Source organism: Triturus cristatus, chromosome 7 (assembly GCF_964204655.1).
Source record: "Triturus cristatus chromosome 7, aTriCri1.1, whole genome shotgun sequence".
In the NCBI taxonomy this organism is placed as follows: domain Eukaryota; kingdom Metazoa; phylum Chordata; class Amphibia; order Caudata; family Salamandridae; genus Triturus; species Triturus cristatus.
The window spans coordinates 1647199280-1647211343 of record NC_140590.1 but is presented as its reverse complement, the minus strand read 5'-3'; the positions used below and the strand labels follow the sequence as shown (position 1 = coordinate 1647211343).

At 38.7% G+C, this 12064-nt stretch overlaps 1 protein-coding gene across 2 annotated transcripts in view; it reads left to right on the top strand.

Moving 5' to 3' along the window:
* COL20A1 (collagen type XX alpha 1 chain) overlaps positions 1 to 12064 on the top strand; it is a 537383-nt gene that overhangs the window by 280328 nt on the left and 244991 nt on the right. For both annotated transcript variants that reach the window (XM_085619699.1, XM_085619698.1), the window contains exons 19-21: positions 5496 to 5662; positions 6087 to 6216; positions 11727 to 11843. In XM_085619699.1, the coding sequence (XP_085475825.1) occupies positions 5496 to 5662; positions 6087 to 6216; positions 11727 to 11843 (414 nt within the window). The remainder of the gene's footprint in view (positions 1 to 5495; positions 5663 to 6086; positions 6217 to 11726; positions 11844 to 12064) is intronic.

The following is a 12064-nucleotide window of genomic DNA, read 5'->3' as shown; positions in this document are numbered from 1 at the left end:
CACATCACCATGAGTGGAAGTGGGCTTGTGCCTCCCCATATCCAGAACGCACCGTTAAGAGAAATGACCCGGTCCGGTATTAATCAGGTCTGGACAGGAGCCGACAGGCTCATTCTTGGTCAGTTGTTGACCCGGCATACTTCCCGCACTGCGGGCTTGAGTGGCGCTGTTTTTTTACCTCCTCTCCCTGCCTCCAAGCCCAGTAGGATTATGGGCTTTGTGCCCGGGCCCCAGCAAACAAGTGGCAGCTGGCGAAGGATAGCACGTGCCTTGCCGCGGGCTTGAGGTGCTCTTTTATACTTCCTCATTCCAACTCCAAGGCCAAAAGTTGGGTAGGTGCAAGTGTATGAATGGCAACATTTTAAAACTATAAAGTGGGAGATTTTGAAAAAAAATTGAGAGGGATGCATTTTCCCCATTGTCTTATATTTAAGCACTTTCGGTAAAACGTCAACACCAGAAAAGCTGGGTACCTATGTTTTTTTTCATGGTTACAGTGAAATACCTTGCATGATGGTCCCCAGCATGAAATATCAGTCTTGGAAAGCCTTCCCTAACTATTCACTATTCCAGTCCCTTGCTTACCAGCTCATTAGCTAATCAGTGTCGCTAGCTCATTCATCCTATTTAATACACATAACTCACCAACAAATGTATACATCACTGATTTTCTCAATCATGCACTTAACCACTCATTTACTCACTAGTTCATGCCTAACTCACCTATACACTCATTCTATATCTCACTCTTGCTTGTTGCCTCTCTCAGGCTGTGTCATCTCCTTTATTGACTGCTCACACTTTCACTCATGCATCCACCTTGCTAGATTAGGACAGGCAGAAAAGCCTTCATCTGAGAAAATGCTACTACATAAACATGTCAAACAACAAATATAGGTAAGAAATAACTAAGTTCCAAGCTAGTTGTGGTGACAAATATTTGATGAAAAATTCGCAAAATGAAGAAAAAAAAATGTAGAGGTCAAAGGCCATTAGGAATATGAGAAAAAAACATTAAATTGCAATCATATAGAAAATACATTAAAATGCGAAAAAGTATTCCCAGTATCGTTAATCAGAACCAAGGCACCATGTGCAACAGACAGACACCAGATGGTGACTAACCCCTTTGAAATTTATGACACTGGGACTTAGAAACTTTCCTAGAGGAATAATACCTTCAAAGGAGAAAGCCTGAAGGCTCTAGCCAGGGTGGGAACCATGCAATTATCTGGCATCCTGCTTTAGATTTCCCACCATAAGCCTCAGAACCAGTAAAATAGAAATTTTAAGCCCGCTGAGGATTCATCTTTTTTGGGAAATGCTTCCAAGCTGTCCGCCTATCATCATGTGGTCGTTTTTCAAGTCCAAAGGCTTCCAAAAGTTATGGTAGCAGATCTTCCTTATAGATAAGTCTTCAACTATTTAGTAATTGATCGTAAAATCTAGCCAATACTAATACAGTTCCCAGGCTTCTTATTTCTACTTCTTCAGCAAAGGGATGGCTACATGCTCTGTGGCTTGAAAACTATCCCACAGAAACTATGACTGGGGAGTAAATCTCATTTTTGTGTGTGCACAGCTCTTCAGTGCTTCCCAAGGATTTTTTATGTGTCTCAGGAAGCACGCCCTGGAGAGAATCAAGTTGCAACCATGCACGCCCATCATCAGCAATGCCACAGTCATTAAGTAGCAGCTGTCAGGTGCCACAACCTGTCTAGGAGCCAGACTAATAATAACAGGGACGGTGGTCAGAAGCCAGGTGATCCTGAAATGGTGGAGCTCCAATATCCCAAAGACATTTGCCCAGGGAGATTACTGAGTGATCAGTGTGAAAGAAAACAGACACTTGGGAGGACTCATGGACGCCTCACACGTATTAAATGCAGAAATAGCAAGCAAGCATCAACATTTTCTAAGTGCAATTTGCCATTTCAACGGACCAGAACTTCATTGTCAGATTAGTTGGAGCATAAAATGCTAAATTCTATACATTTCTGCACTACCTTTATACAGCTTTTCCTCAATTAAATAAAGGAAGGACAGGACTTAGCATTAGAGAGATAATGAGCAAGTGCCAGGCTTTTCTTGTGGGAAGAATGTGAGGAGGCCTTGCACAAAGATTCAATAACCTACGGCAAAGAGGCTGACTTCCCAAAATCAGCATTTTCTTGCTAGGTAAGGCAACTTCTGAACAAGCCTATTCTTACTTTAACAGTCTGGCTAAATGTGCAGTATATAAAATTAGATAGCTAGATGGCAGTTCATTTAAAGTGTGTGTAAATGTGCTATAATGCTATGGCTTTAGTAGTGCTTTACGTAGGTATAAAAATGAATTGACAAATGTTTTTACAAAGAGCCGGGTCTACACTAAAAGGCATTCTCACCAGGCAGGAATTAGCAAGGTCATTAGGACCCACAGAAAACTCTATGTATAATGGAAAATATTAGCTAGTCGGAAAAATATCTGGCACCCAGGTTCCCAGAGAGAGAGGTTCATTTCACATGGACTCCAGATACGATCATATTTTGAGAAGATTTTCACAATTGAATTTGAGAGAATTCGATCTTTACCATAAGAGGTAGCTTTTAAAGATCTCAAAAAAACCCAAAAATATTACATTGTGATGGGACCTAACGTGTTCCATAATGGATCCAACAAACCTTCCAGTTTTCTGGTTGAATTTTTATAAGATAGTGGCGCAATGCAGATGTTTTAATAAATATTGTCAATTAAACTAAGGATAAATACATTCTTCTTGCCATTTATCTGTTTAAATGAGCTTACTGGTAAGAGTTGGATAATACCTCAAATTATAGAGTTCTCGATGACTGTGTAAAGCAGAAACAATCTTTATCTGTACATGGAATCTTTGAGATACCTTTTATAGTTTTGTTAAGGGGGCTAATGATCTGTTGATGACTATTGTACATGAGAGTTTCACACCATCTCTTTCAAAACTGAGCATTTTAGCTTTCTCTGTTTATAGAGTGGATCTACCAAGTTACAGGGAGCTTTACAGCTTTTATTGGATTGCCTTCATGGGCTGTTGAGGATACTGGTTATTGATATATGTGAATCAGTTTGCTGTGATTGGTTGAGAGCAGTCAACAAGATCAGACTGAAAGAAGAGACTTTAAAAAAAATTCAAAGATGAGACCATCCTACCCTAATAAAGAGCAGTGAATTAGGAAAGGAGAGAGGAGTCTTCTAGAGTCCAAGAGCTTCCATAATTTTTATGTTAGAAATGGAAGTAAGTGATGTAAATCTAGAGCAAATAAATACTGTTTTATTTCTATGTTGAATAGCCCAGCTCCATTGTTCCAATGAAAATTCGCCCAAGAGTATATTGCAATAATCTAAAATCGATTAGTAATGTAATCCAGTACATTAACAATTCAAAATGTGTAGGATGCAAGTATAGTGATAAGGAACACTGACTTAGTCTACCAGAGGCACAAACGTAGATGTACATATAGATTAGAATATTTATCAAGAACTAAGATATTGAAGTTGTAGATGTTTCTTTTAACCAAGGTGCGGTTCTGAAAAACACATCTAATACAACATTTTAAGAAATCATGAACATGGAAATAATAATATATGCAATAAAGTACCCTCAACCATTTCTTCTAAGGATATTCCAAGCCATCATGGAATTTTGGGATCATAGAGACGTATAAGGCCCAGGTTGAGTGTTGTTAAAAAGTAATGGATTTCTGGGGAGACTTGCAATATACGTTTTATGAAGCTTAGGCGTAATATTATTTTTTATAATATGTTTTTGTATTTCACCCACTCCTTCTGTAGCTTGTCAAGTTGCCCTGTATCATGTGTTGATTTCTGCCATTCATGGCTTTTTAATCACAAGTAGGGAAAGGTGTACGTGCTTAATTCAGTGCAATGTAATCATGCGGAATTACCTAACAATTCTGCAATATTACGCTTGAATTATGTGAGAAGAATAATTCTGCTTTTAGCTCTATTTCTTAGTTCAAAAGAGCCCCCTCACTTCCAAAATGCATGCGAGGATGCATTGTGTGCAAAGAAATAGCGCTAAGTGCAACAAAACATGAATAGTGAGCGGCCTCTTGCACTCGCTAAACGGGCCCTTGGAGTAGGATTGTCCCCCCATCTCATTACCGACATTTAGAGCAATTTACTTAGCACAAAATGAGGCAGAACACAAATAGCGATTGCGACTGGCCACTTGTGCTTGCTAAATGTGCTCTCACATTATGATTTTTTCCCCAAATTACTCTTAATTACATGAGGAGAAGTTATTGAGTATTTATTGCTAATTCCACTTCAAAGAGTAACTCAGAATTACCAAAATTACTTCAATTATTCCGGCATAATTGAAATTATGCCCAGGCCTAATTAGAAGCAGATAGCATATTGAGATTTATGAGCCCAAATGTGTATTGTTAAAATGTAGATTACAAATAGCATAATGCAACAGATTGTATATTACATAACATGAATGGCTTAAGGTATCATATGTAGTTTGGTATCACTTCCCAGAGCAAAAGCGTACTAATGCTTGGTAACAGTAGCGGCTCGTATAGGGCGTGCTGCAGGGCGGTGAGGTGGGGCGGGGGAGGGGCAGGGTGGGGGGTAGCAAACACGGACATATGACGGAACTTGTCCTATGTCCGTGTTTGCTACCCCCCCCACCCTGCCCCTCCCACGCCCCGCCCCACTCCCCCGCAGCACGCCCTATACGAGCCGCTACTGCTTGGTAAGAGTAATTTCCAGGCTTACATAAACTACTTTTAAATGTTTTGATCAACTCATCACCCTCAGAAAGACAATTTAGTTTTTTCAAACTGTATTTCCCAATCACGGCTGTGTTTGGTTCAGTACACCTTCACAAACAGTTTAAAGGAAGTCGGCCACCGGCTCTTGCTGACATCTTATGGACAGGGACATTGTTATGTCACCACTCACTTTGAATAAGCTAATGAATCTCGTGAAATATCACAGTTTTAGTGCCAGCTAACCCTTGTGTAAGATTGGTCTACCAGAGACTGCTTCGAGGAGAAATTATCTTCCGACTGTGGGCAGGAGACATATTGTCCTCAAGCCTGTTTCCTGATGGTAATTCACATGGCGTTTGAGTGTGAGGTGGGCCACTACATTCAAATATAATGTAAGATGCTTGTAAGGGAGTTTTGTGAAATTTTCACAAATACACAAATGTCTTGTGAAATGTCAAGACATTTCACAATTTGTATTCAAAATTTCAACTATCTCTAGTTCAGGTGCCAGAATTTGCTTGCAATAAGAAAACAAATAACAGGAGTTTACATATGCTCAAATATTATTAAGAGGTTACTTAGAGTTAGTATAAAGGGTATTTTCCTGCTTATGCTCATTGAGCTGAGGTGGAATACTAATAGATTTTACGTAAAGCCCAGTAACCATAATATTTTATTAGGGCACCTGTTTTTACTTGATATAATCTTTCATACCCTCTGTCAATGCCTCTCAGGTATGCCACCTTCCCCTGAGGTCCTTACTAGGGCTCCACCCACAAACCTTGTCATCGACTCGGAGACGCCCAGCAGCCTGAGGGTCCACTGGAAAGCCCCGAAAGGCCAGGTTCTCAACTACAAAGTGACGTGTTCCCAGACAACAAGCAGCCTTCCTGTCCAAACGGTAAGTGTAACCATGTCTAAGAAGTAATGTGTAAGACATACCGCTCCTTGTCCATGCGGACATTGTATGGTTGACCCTTAGTTTTGCCTTTTGCCCCTTAGTATCTTTCAATTTGCTACTAAAGGGCTAGAGAAAAGATAAGGAGTAAAAACTGCAGAAAGGAATTTAGCATCTTTAAATCCAATTTAGTTTATTTTCCTGTCGATACCTTCATGACGATTGAGGTCAGAGGTAGAAAGGGCTGTTTCAGAGCACCAAAGAGAAAGTCAGCTATAGCAGCTGCTATCCAACATGCAAGCCTCGGAGAGATCCCATGTGTAAGCCTCTGAGACATCCCATATATAGGTCTCAGAGCAATACAACAAGTAGGCATTAGACCCGTGGCTTATGTAATTGTAAACTGATTTATTTCTGCCTTGCACAGGTGACTGTCTCTGGCAGGAGCAGCAGTGTCATTTTTCAACCTCTGGCCCCAGATACGGTATACCAGGTGACAGTGTCTGCAATTTACAGCTCCGGACCAAGTGAAGCTGTATCTGCCTCTGGGCGAACAGGTAAGAATTTGTACAGTTGTAGTCATCTTTATGGATGCCAATCTGACCCTCACTGACACCCAATAACTGCTCATTCTCTCTAAGAAGAGGACAGTGAGTGCCAAATGAAATCAGGTACAGAAGTCCTGTAATGGAGGCGTACTCAGAAACCATACCATCGCCATTTATTTTAAGAGCTTTGAAATTGGAATTCTGATTGGTCTGTTAAATTCCAAATACTCTTTCAGAATTCTGAACACTGGTTGCTTTGTGTTGCATTTTCACGCGAATGAGCATTTATTTGGGCAAGCCCCATCTCCGTGCACTAACTAACATCTTGGATTTCCTTGCTGGCTACCCATGGGCATATGTGACACAGGACCCACTCCACCACCACCTGTGTGCCTTCCTTGACCACTGTAAACATTTCTGAAGTCTAGAACAGGAGTACAAACTATGTTGGAGAGTTCATTGGTTTTACTGCTTGCGGCTAATTCAGATTTTGCCTGTTTGCATTCAGACTAGCAATTAATTGGTAATATGTACGGTCCCAGGTATGAAAGATTTATTTGGTCTTTCTATTGGTAGCCTACCTGTCCAGGTTGGACTTTTTTCTGAACATTATTTTTTAAGTTACAGTTTTAAGGTTTAGAGTGCTTTGAATCTGGATTATACATTTTCAGTTTCTTTAAACGAGTGATATACCTAGCACACGTTATCTTCAAGGGCATTATTTCTTATGAGGTTTTCAAAAACCTATTTGTTTGATTACAGCTATGCATGTGGTTTAATGTTCCTGTTGCATGTTCCTCATTCAAATTTATGTTTGTATTTCTCTCCTCATTAACATATTATCAATGGACATTTTAGGAGTCTTGTTTACTGAACATAAATGTTCTTTAATCATCTATTGGCTTTGGTACCACTTCTAGTGCTGTAATGATATATTATTTTTGGAGTCGAAGTGCATTCTGATGGAGAGAGATTTGCAGCCTCTCCCATAATTTAGGGGTTACCCTTATTAGCAGTGGGGGTATTTGCACAATTACCCCGTCATAATGTCTAATTTTCAGGAGAGCTATGGTTTTGCATCCTATTTGTGGTGATGCCACTTCATTGTTTAACATTTTCTTCCTTGTCCTTTCTAATATTATTACCTTCCCAGATGAGGTAAATACTTTGAGTACCTGAGCAAAGTCTGGTGTGATTTTTGAGTGATGTAACAAATCTATGTATTATTTATAATTAAATATATATTTATCATCTATGCATAACATGTTTATAGGTCACTGCATTGTTTTCATATAAGTTATTTTATTAGAGGCTTATGGGTCTCTGTTTTATTTATCTATCACAATATGTAAATATTATCATAAGTATTTTATCTACAAGTGCTTCACTATTGAAATATTAAGGAAAAGATCAAATAAAAAAATTAAAAGTTCTAAAAAAGGCCAAATAAATTAGCTTAAAATACAGCAACGCTTGAAAGTTTGAGTTTGTACAGTACAACTTTAAATCTCGATAGATTATCTTTCTTATATATGTAGTTATGTATCTATCATTTTATTATTTTACTCCTACTGTAGAAGAAAAACAAATACCTTTGACTATCGGCAATGCATTACTCTGTTTCACACTATTCCTCTCTCAATATATCCTCTACAGACACTCTCTGACTCATTCCAAACCTCATTATACTACTATTATCTCCAAAATAAACCTTACTTGACTCTTCCCTCCTTTATCCCTCCTTGGTTCATCAAAACCTAAATTTACTTCTCTGATCTCCCAAGCAACTATTTCTAAATCCTTCCCTCGTGTTTCCGTCCTTTGACTCATCCCAAACCTCAATTTACTACTGTGATTTCCCTAATCCTTTTGTAGAGACTCTTCCCTCATCCATCTCTCCTTTTATTCATCGCAAGCCTCATCTTACTACTATGATCTCCCAAATAACACTTTCTAGAATCTTCCTTTCACTATCCCTCTATTATTCTATCCAATCCAACTAACAGACTTGCATGTCCACTGCTCAAATTAACTCATATTTCCCTACACTAATCCCCCACCAATCTTTTTTGGGATTCCGGAGTAGCTTGCTACTTGCCCAAAAGCGATTTGACGCCCTGTCAGGGTAGTAAGCGCTATATAAATACAATTACCATTACTCATTGACATAAGAGATTTGGCATTTAGCATTTGTACTGGTTTTATGCACCCTATAGGTAAGGTAATTTAAGAACTTGTACTGTGTTTCAATTATACCAAGTTTCAATATGTGAAGTAATACACTTATTTGGTAGCAGTAATTGCAAATAAACCCAGCTGGACTATTCAGATCAGAAGAAATTAGCACAAACCGGGGTCAATGTCTCAGATACTTTTCTGAATAAGGTCAATAAGTAGCAACTCTGCTGTGCCAGTCTAAAAGTTTAAAACAAAAAATGCCTCAGTCCTATAATGTGTGTCCTCAATCTATTGTGGTAGAAACATGGCCAGTCTCTGACTATTGGAGGTCCAATGACAGAGGCAAGAACTGGCATTGAGCTGGAGGACCCCAGCAGGATTCCTCCAGGCCAGCCCCACAATATTTAAGTGACATTGTATTTTGCGGTTGAATTCCTTCGGGATACAAAATTCTCAAGGTAATTAAACTGAAACAAGTAAAAAGATGAGAGTGTAATTAAAGAAGGAAAAAGTTGTAGATAGCATAACTATGCCTTGTGCTGGTAAAAACATAATTAGCACTGGATGAAGAATAGGTAATTCTTCTGCTGTCATTTCAGAAACAAATAGAAAAAAGCAATAGGTCTTGGTTGCCCTTTTAATCCTGAGTGAAGCTTTTAAAAAAGTCTGCTGCAATGAAAAAACAAGAACAAAAATCACCACTTGCGGTACACAATGTATCTATGGGATAAATAATTTAATGCGTGATGATTCAGAGTTCTTTGGGATGTAAAACAGCCTCTAATGGACTGCCATGAAATCTCTCCAATTGAGAAGGAATGATAACTAGCCAGCCAATAGCATGAGATGAGAGGGAACTACTTTTCTGGGAGGAACCAACGCCCACTCTATGTATATTAAAACATTTTAAGAGTAGATCCACAGATAGTGGCACTGTAAAGCCAGATCTAAAAAACCTGAGATTTATTAAAGGAGGAGGAGGAACTACTTCAGATACATAATCAGTCACATATTGCATCATCCAAGCAGAAGGATCTAGCCTTGGAGCTATTGTATATGTGAAATGCTGCTACATACTGAAAAACATTAGCAGCCACAGGGGCAGCCCAAACCACCTGAACCAGGGGCAATCAGTGTATAATCCTAAGAAAGGTCCAAGCACCAATTAACATAAAAATCCAATATTCACAAAAAATTGCTAATTTTTAGGAAAATAACAGTTCCTTAATCAAAACCTTACTATGAAGACCAACAAAAGAAAGAATCAAAAGAAAAAAGGAAAAAGACCCATAAACTGTAATAATTTCAGATTTTTTTTGTAACAAATGTAATATATTTTGTAAATGTTAAAACAGTTAGAACAAAGACGCCCAAACTAATATGCTGGTACAAAAACAGTTTATACTACAAACCAGACAAGTGGCAAAACAATAACATACTGAAACACATCAGTGGATCATGCATTTATTTTGGTATTTCCTTCTTATATCCTTGCTCCTCTACAGAGTCTTTGACGGGTTACTTCTCTCCATTAATGACCATAGACTTCTCCATCTAGCCCCATTGTACTAATTCAAAATGCAAATTCTTCAGAGCTTTTAAAGACACTACCAGATGAGCATCAGGTTGGCAGTTTCAAAAGAGCTTTGAAGCCTTGCTGAGTTTCCCTGACCTTTCTCACCCATCAGTTTGCGGGAGTCATGGAGTGGCCATGAGCTTAACAAGAACTTTTATGGCAACTATGGCAATGTGTACAACTTGCTTTGTCTCAGTTAGATGAGGCATCTTCCTCAGATCTCTAGTGGTTGGTGTGTTTTGACTGGCATCACTCTTTGAATTCAGTTGTATTGATTGAGGGATGCTTTGTACCCAACTTTTGTGAGACCATTCCTTTTTCCCTGTATGTAATTATAATTTGTTAATGTATATTTAAATATATATCTATAGATATAGATATACAGATATATATTTGTGTGTGTGTGTACCTATATACATATATTTTAGCATTAAAATACAAATATGTAATCTAAATATTGAAATAATGTAATTACTTTAATAATAAGTGTTATTTTCTTTCCTTTGTCCATTGTTTTCTATGGTAATATGTTGCAGTACCTGTGCGTGATTGTGTATAGTGCTTGATGTACTCCAAAGCTGAGCTGGGGTACGTTTACATCTGTTTTGAGATTATTAGGGCTTTAGTAACTTTAGAAGTCTACTTTGTGAATTAGAATTGCTTTACTATTTGTGGGTTAAAATGACCGTCCCTAAATGTCTACACATGTTCCCTCAAACTCCTCCCATTTAGCAGTAAGTACTCCCCATTTCCAGCCATACTCCCTTGTCCTTCCCACATTTACTATTGAAACTGTACCTGCGTGTATGGAGATCTCTGCAGCTGTGGCAGAGATGTCCACCAAAAAATGATAGGAGAGAGGGAGGCAGAGTTTCTACCCCTTGGTTGTGAATAGCAATGAGCAGTACTACCGTAGGACTACTTTACGTGCTTGCCCTCTGCAAAAACATTAGGCAGTGGCTGCTGGAATTTCTTAGTAAGACAATGCAAGGCAAGAAAAGGTATTGTATGCAGTACAGAAGATAAGACAAAGCAAATCGTGGAAAATATACTTATAAACTAAACTGTCAGGTTCCTGTGTATTTCATCAAATTAAATTGAATATTGCTTCCAAGCAGATACATGGTTGCCTCACAAACTGCTGCTTTCTTGTACAGTTAGATGTTTGCATATTGTGGAGTAGCTGAACATCTTTTGTTATACGACACGTAATGTAGATCTTAAGCCGGACCTACAATAATTTCTGTCCTTTTTGTCTGTCTTTGATTCTTGTTCTTTAATCTTTTCACTCAGTTTGTTTTATACTTTTATTTGTTTAAAACATTTCCTTCCAAGAACAACTGGGAACTAAAAATGGTTGCAGCTTTATTCAGAATTTGGAAATCTGATTGTTCAGTCCGTATTCTAAACTTTTTGATTCCAAAGCATGCAGATTGCCTATTATGGATTCTGGAGTAAATTAACGCATTTATGAATATTCCAGCACCCAGCAATCCCTCCAAGGCAATTTAAAGATCACTTGGGCAGTCATTCACTATGGAAGGCCAGAAGAGACTGGACAGATACTATCACATCTGACGGAATTGTCAGGATGCCACCCTGAACTTCCACAAGCATTAGTTTGTCAGGAGAACACTCCATTTTCTTTTAGCTCTATCTTCCTTTTGAGCACTCTGGCTCCATGTGTGATCAAAGCCGGTAGGTTAAAATGACCCTGATGTGGCAGCTGATGCTCACCCATGAATTCTTGCTATTATTTTTACAGCCACCTTACAAGTTCTGGATCTGAGCGTGTCCGAGGCCCAGCCATCTGTCCTGTGTGTGAAATGGAAGCCAAACCGGAGGATAACAGGCTATCGCATAGTTGCTCAGGCTCTGAAAGGTATCATGAATGCAGATTTCTTAACATAACTAATTTTTCCATGGGGTTACTTGCAATATGGGAGTATCAACACATAGGGAAAATTATAGAAAGTGTCTGCCATCTGTATAAACGGCTGGGAGATTGACACTGTAGAACAATCGGGGATTAGGTCAATAAGACACTGTTCCAAAGCTGGTCTTTGCCAATAGAACACCTTTAATAGGCTGCTCTTTGTCTGC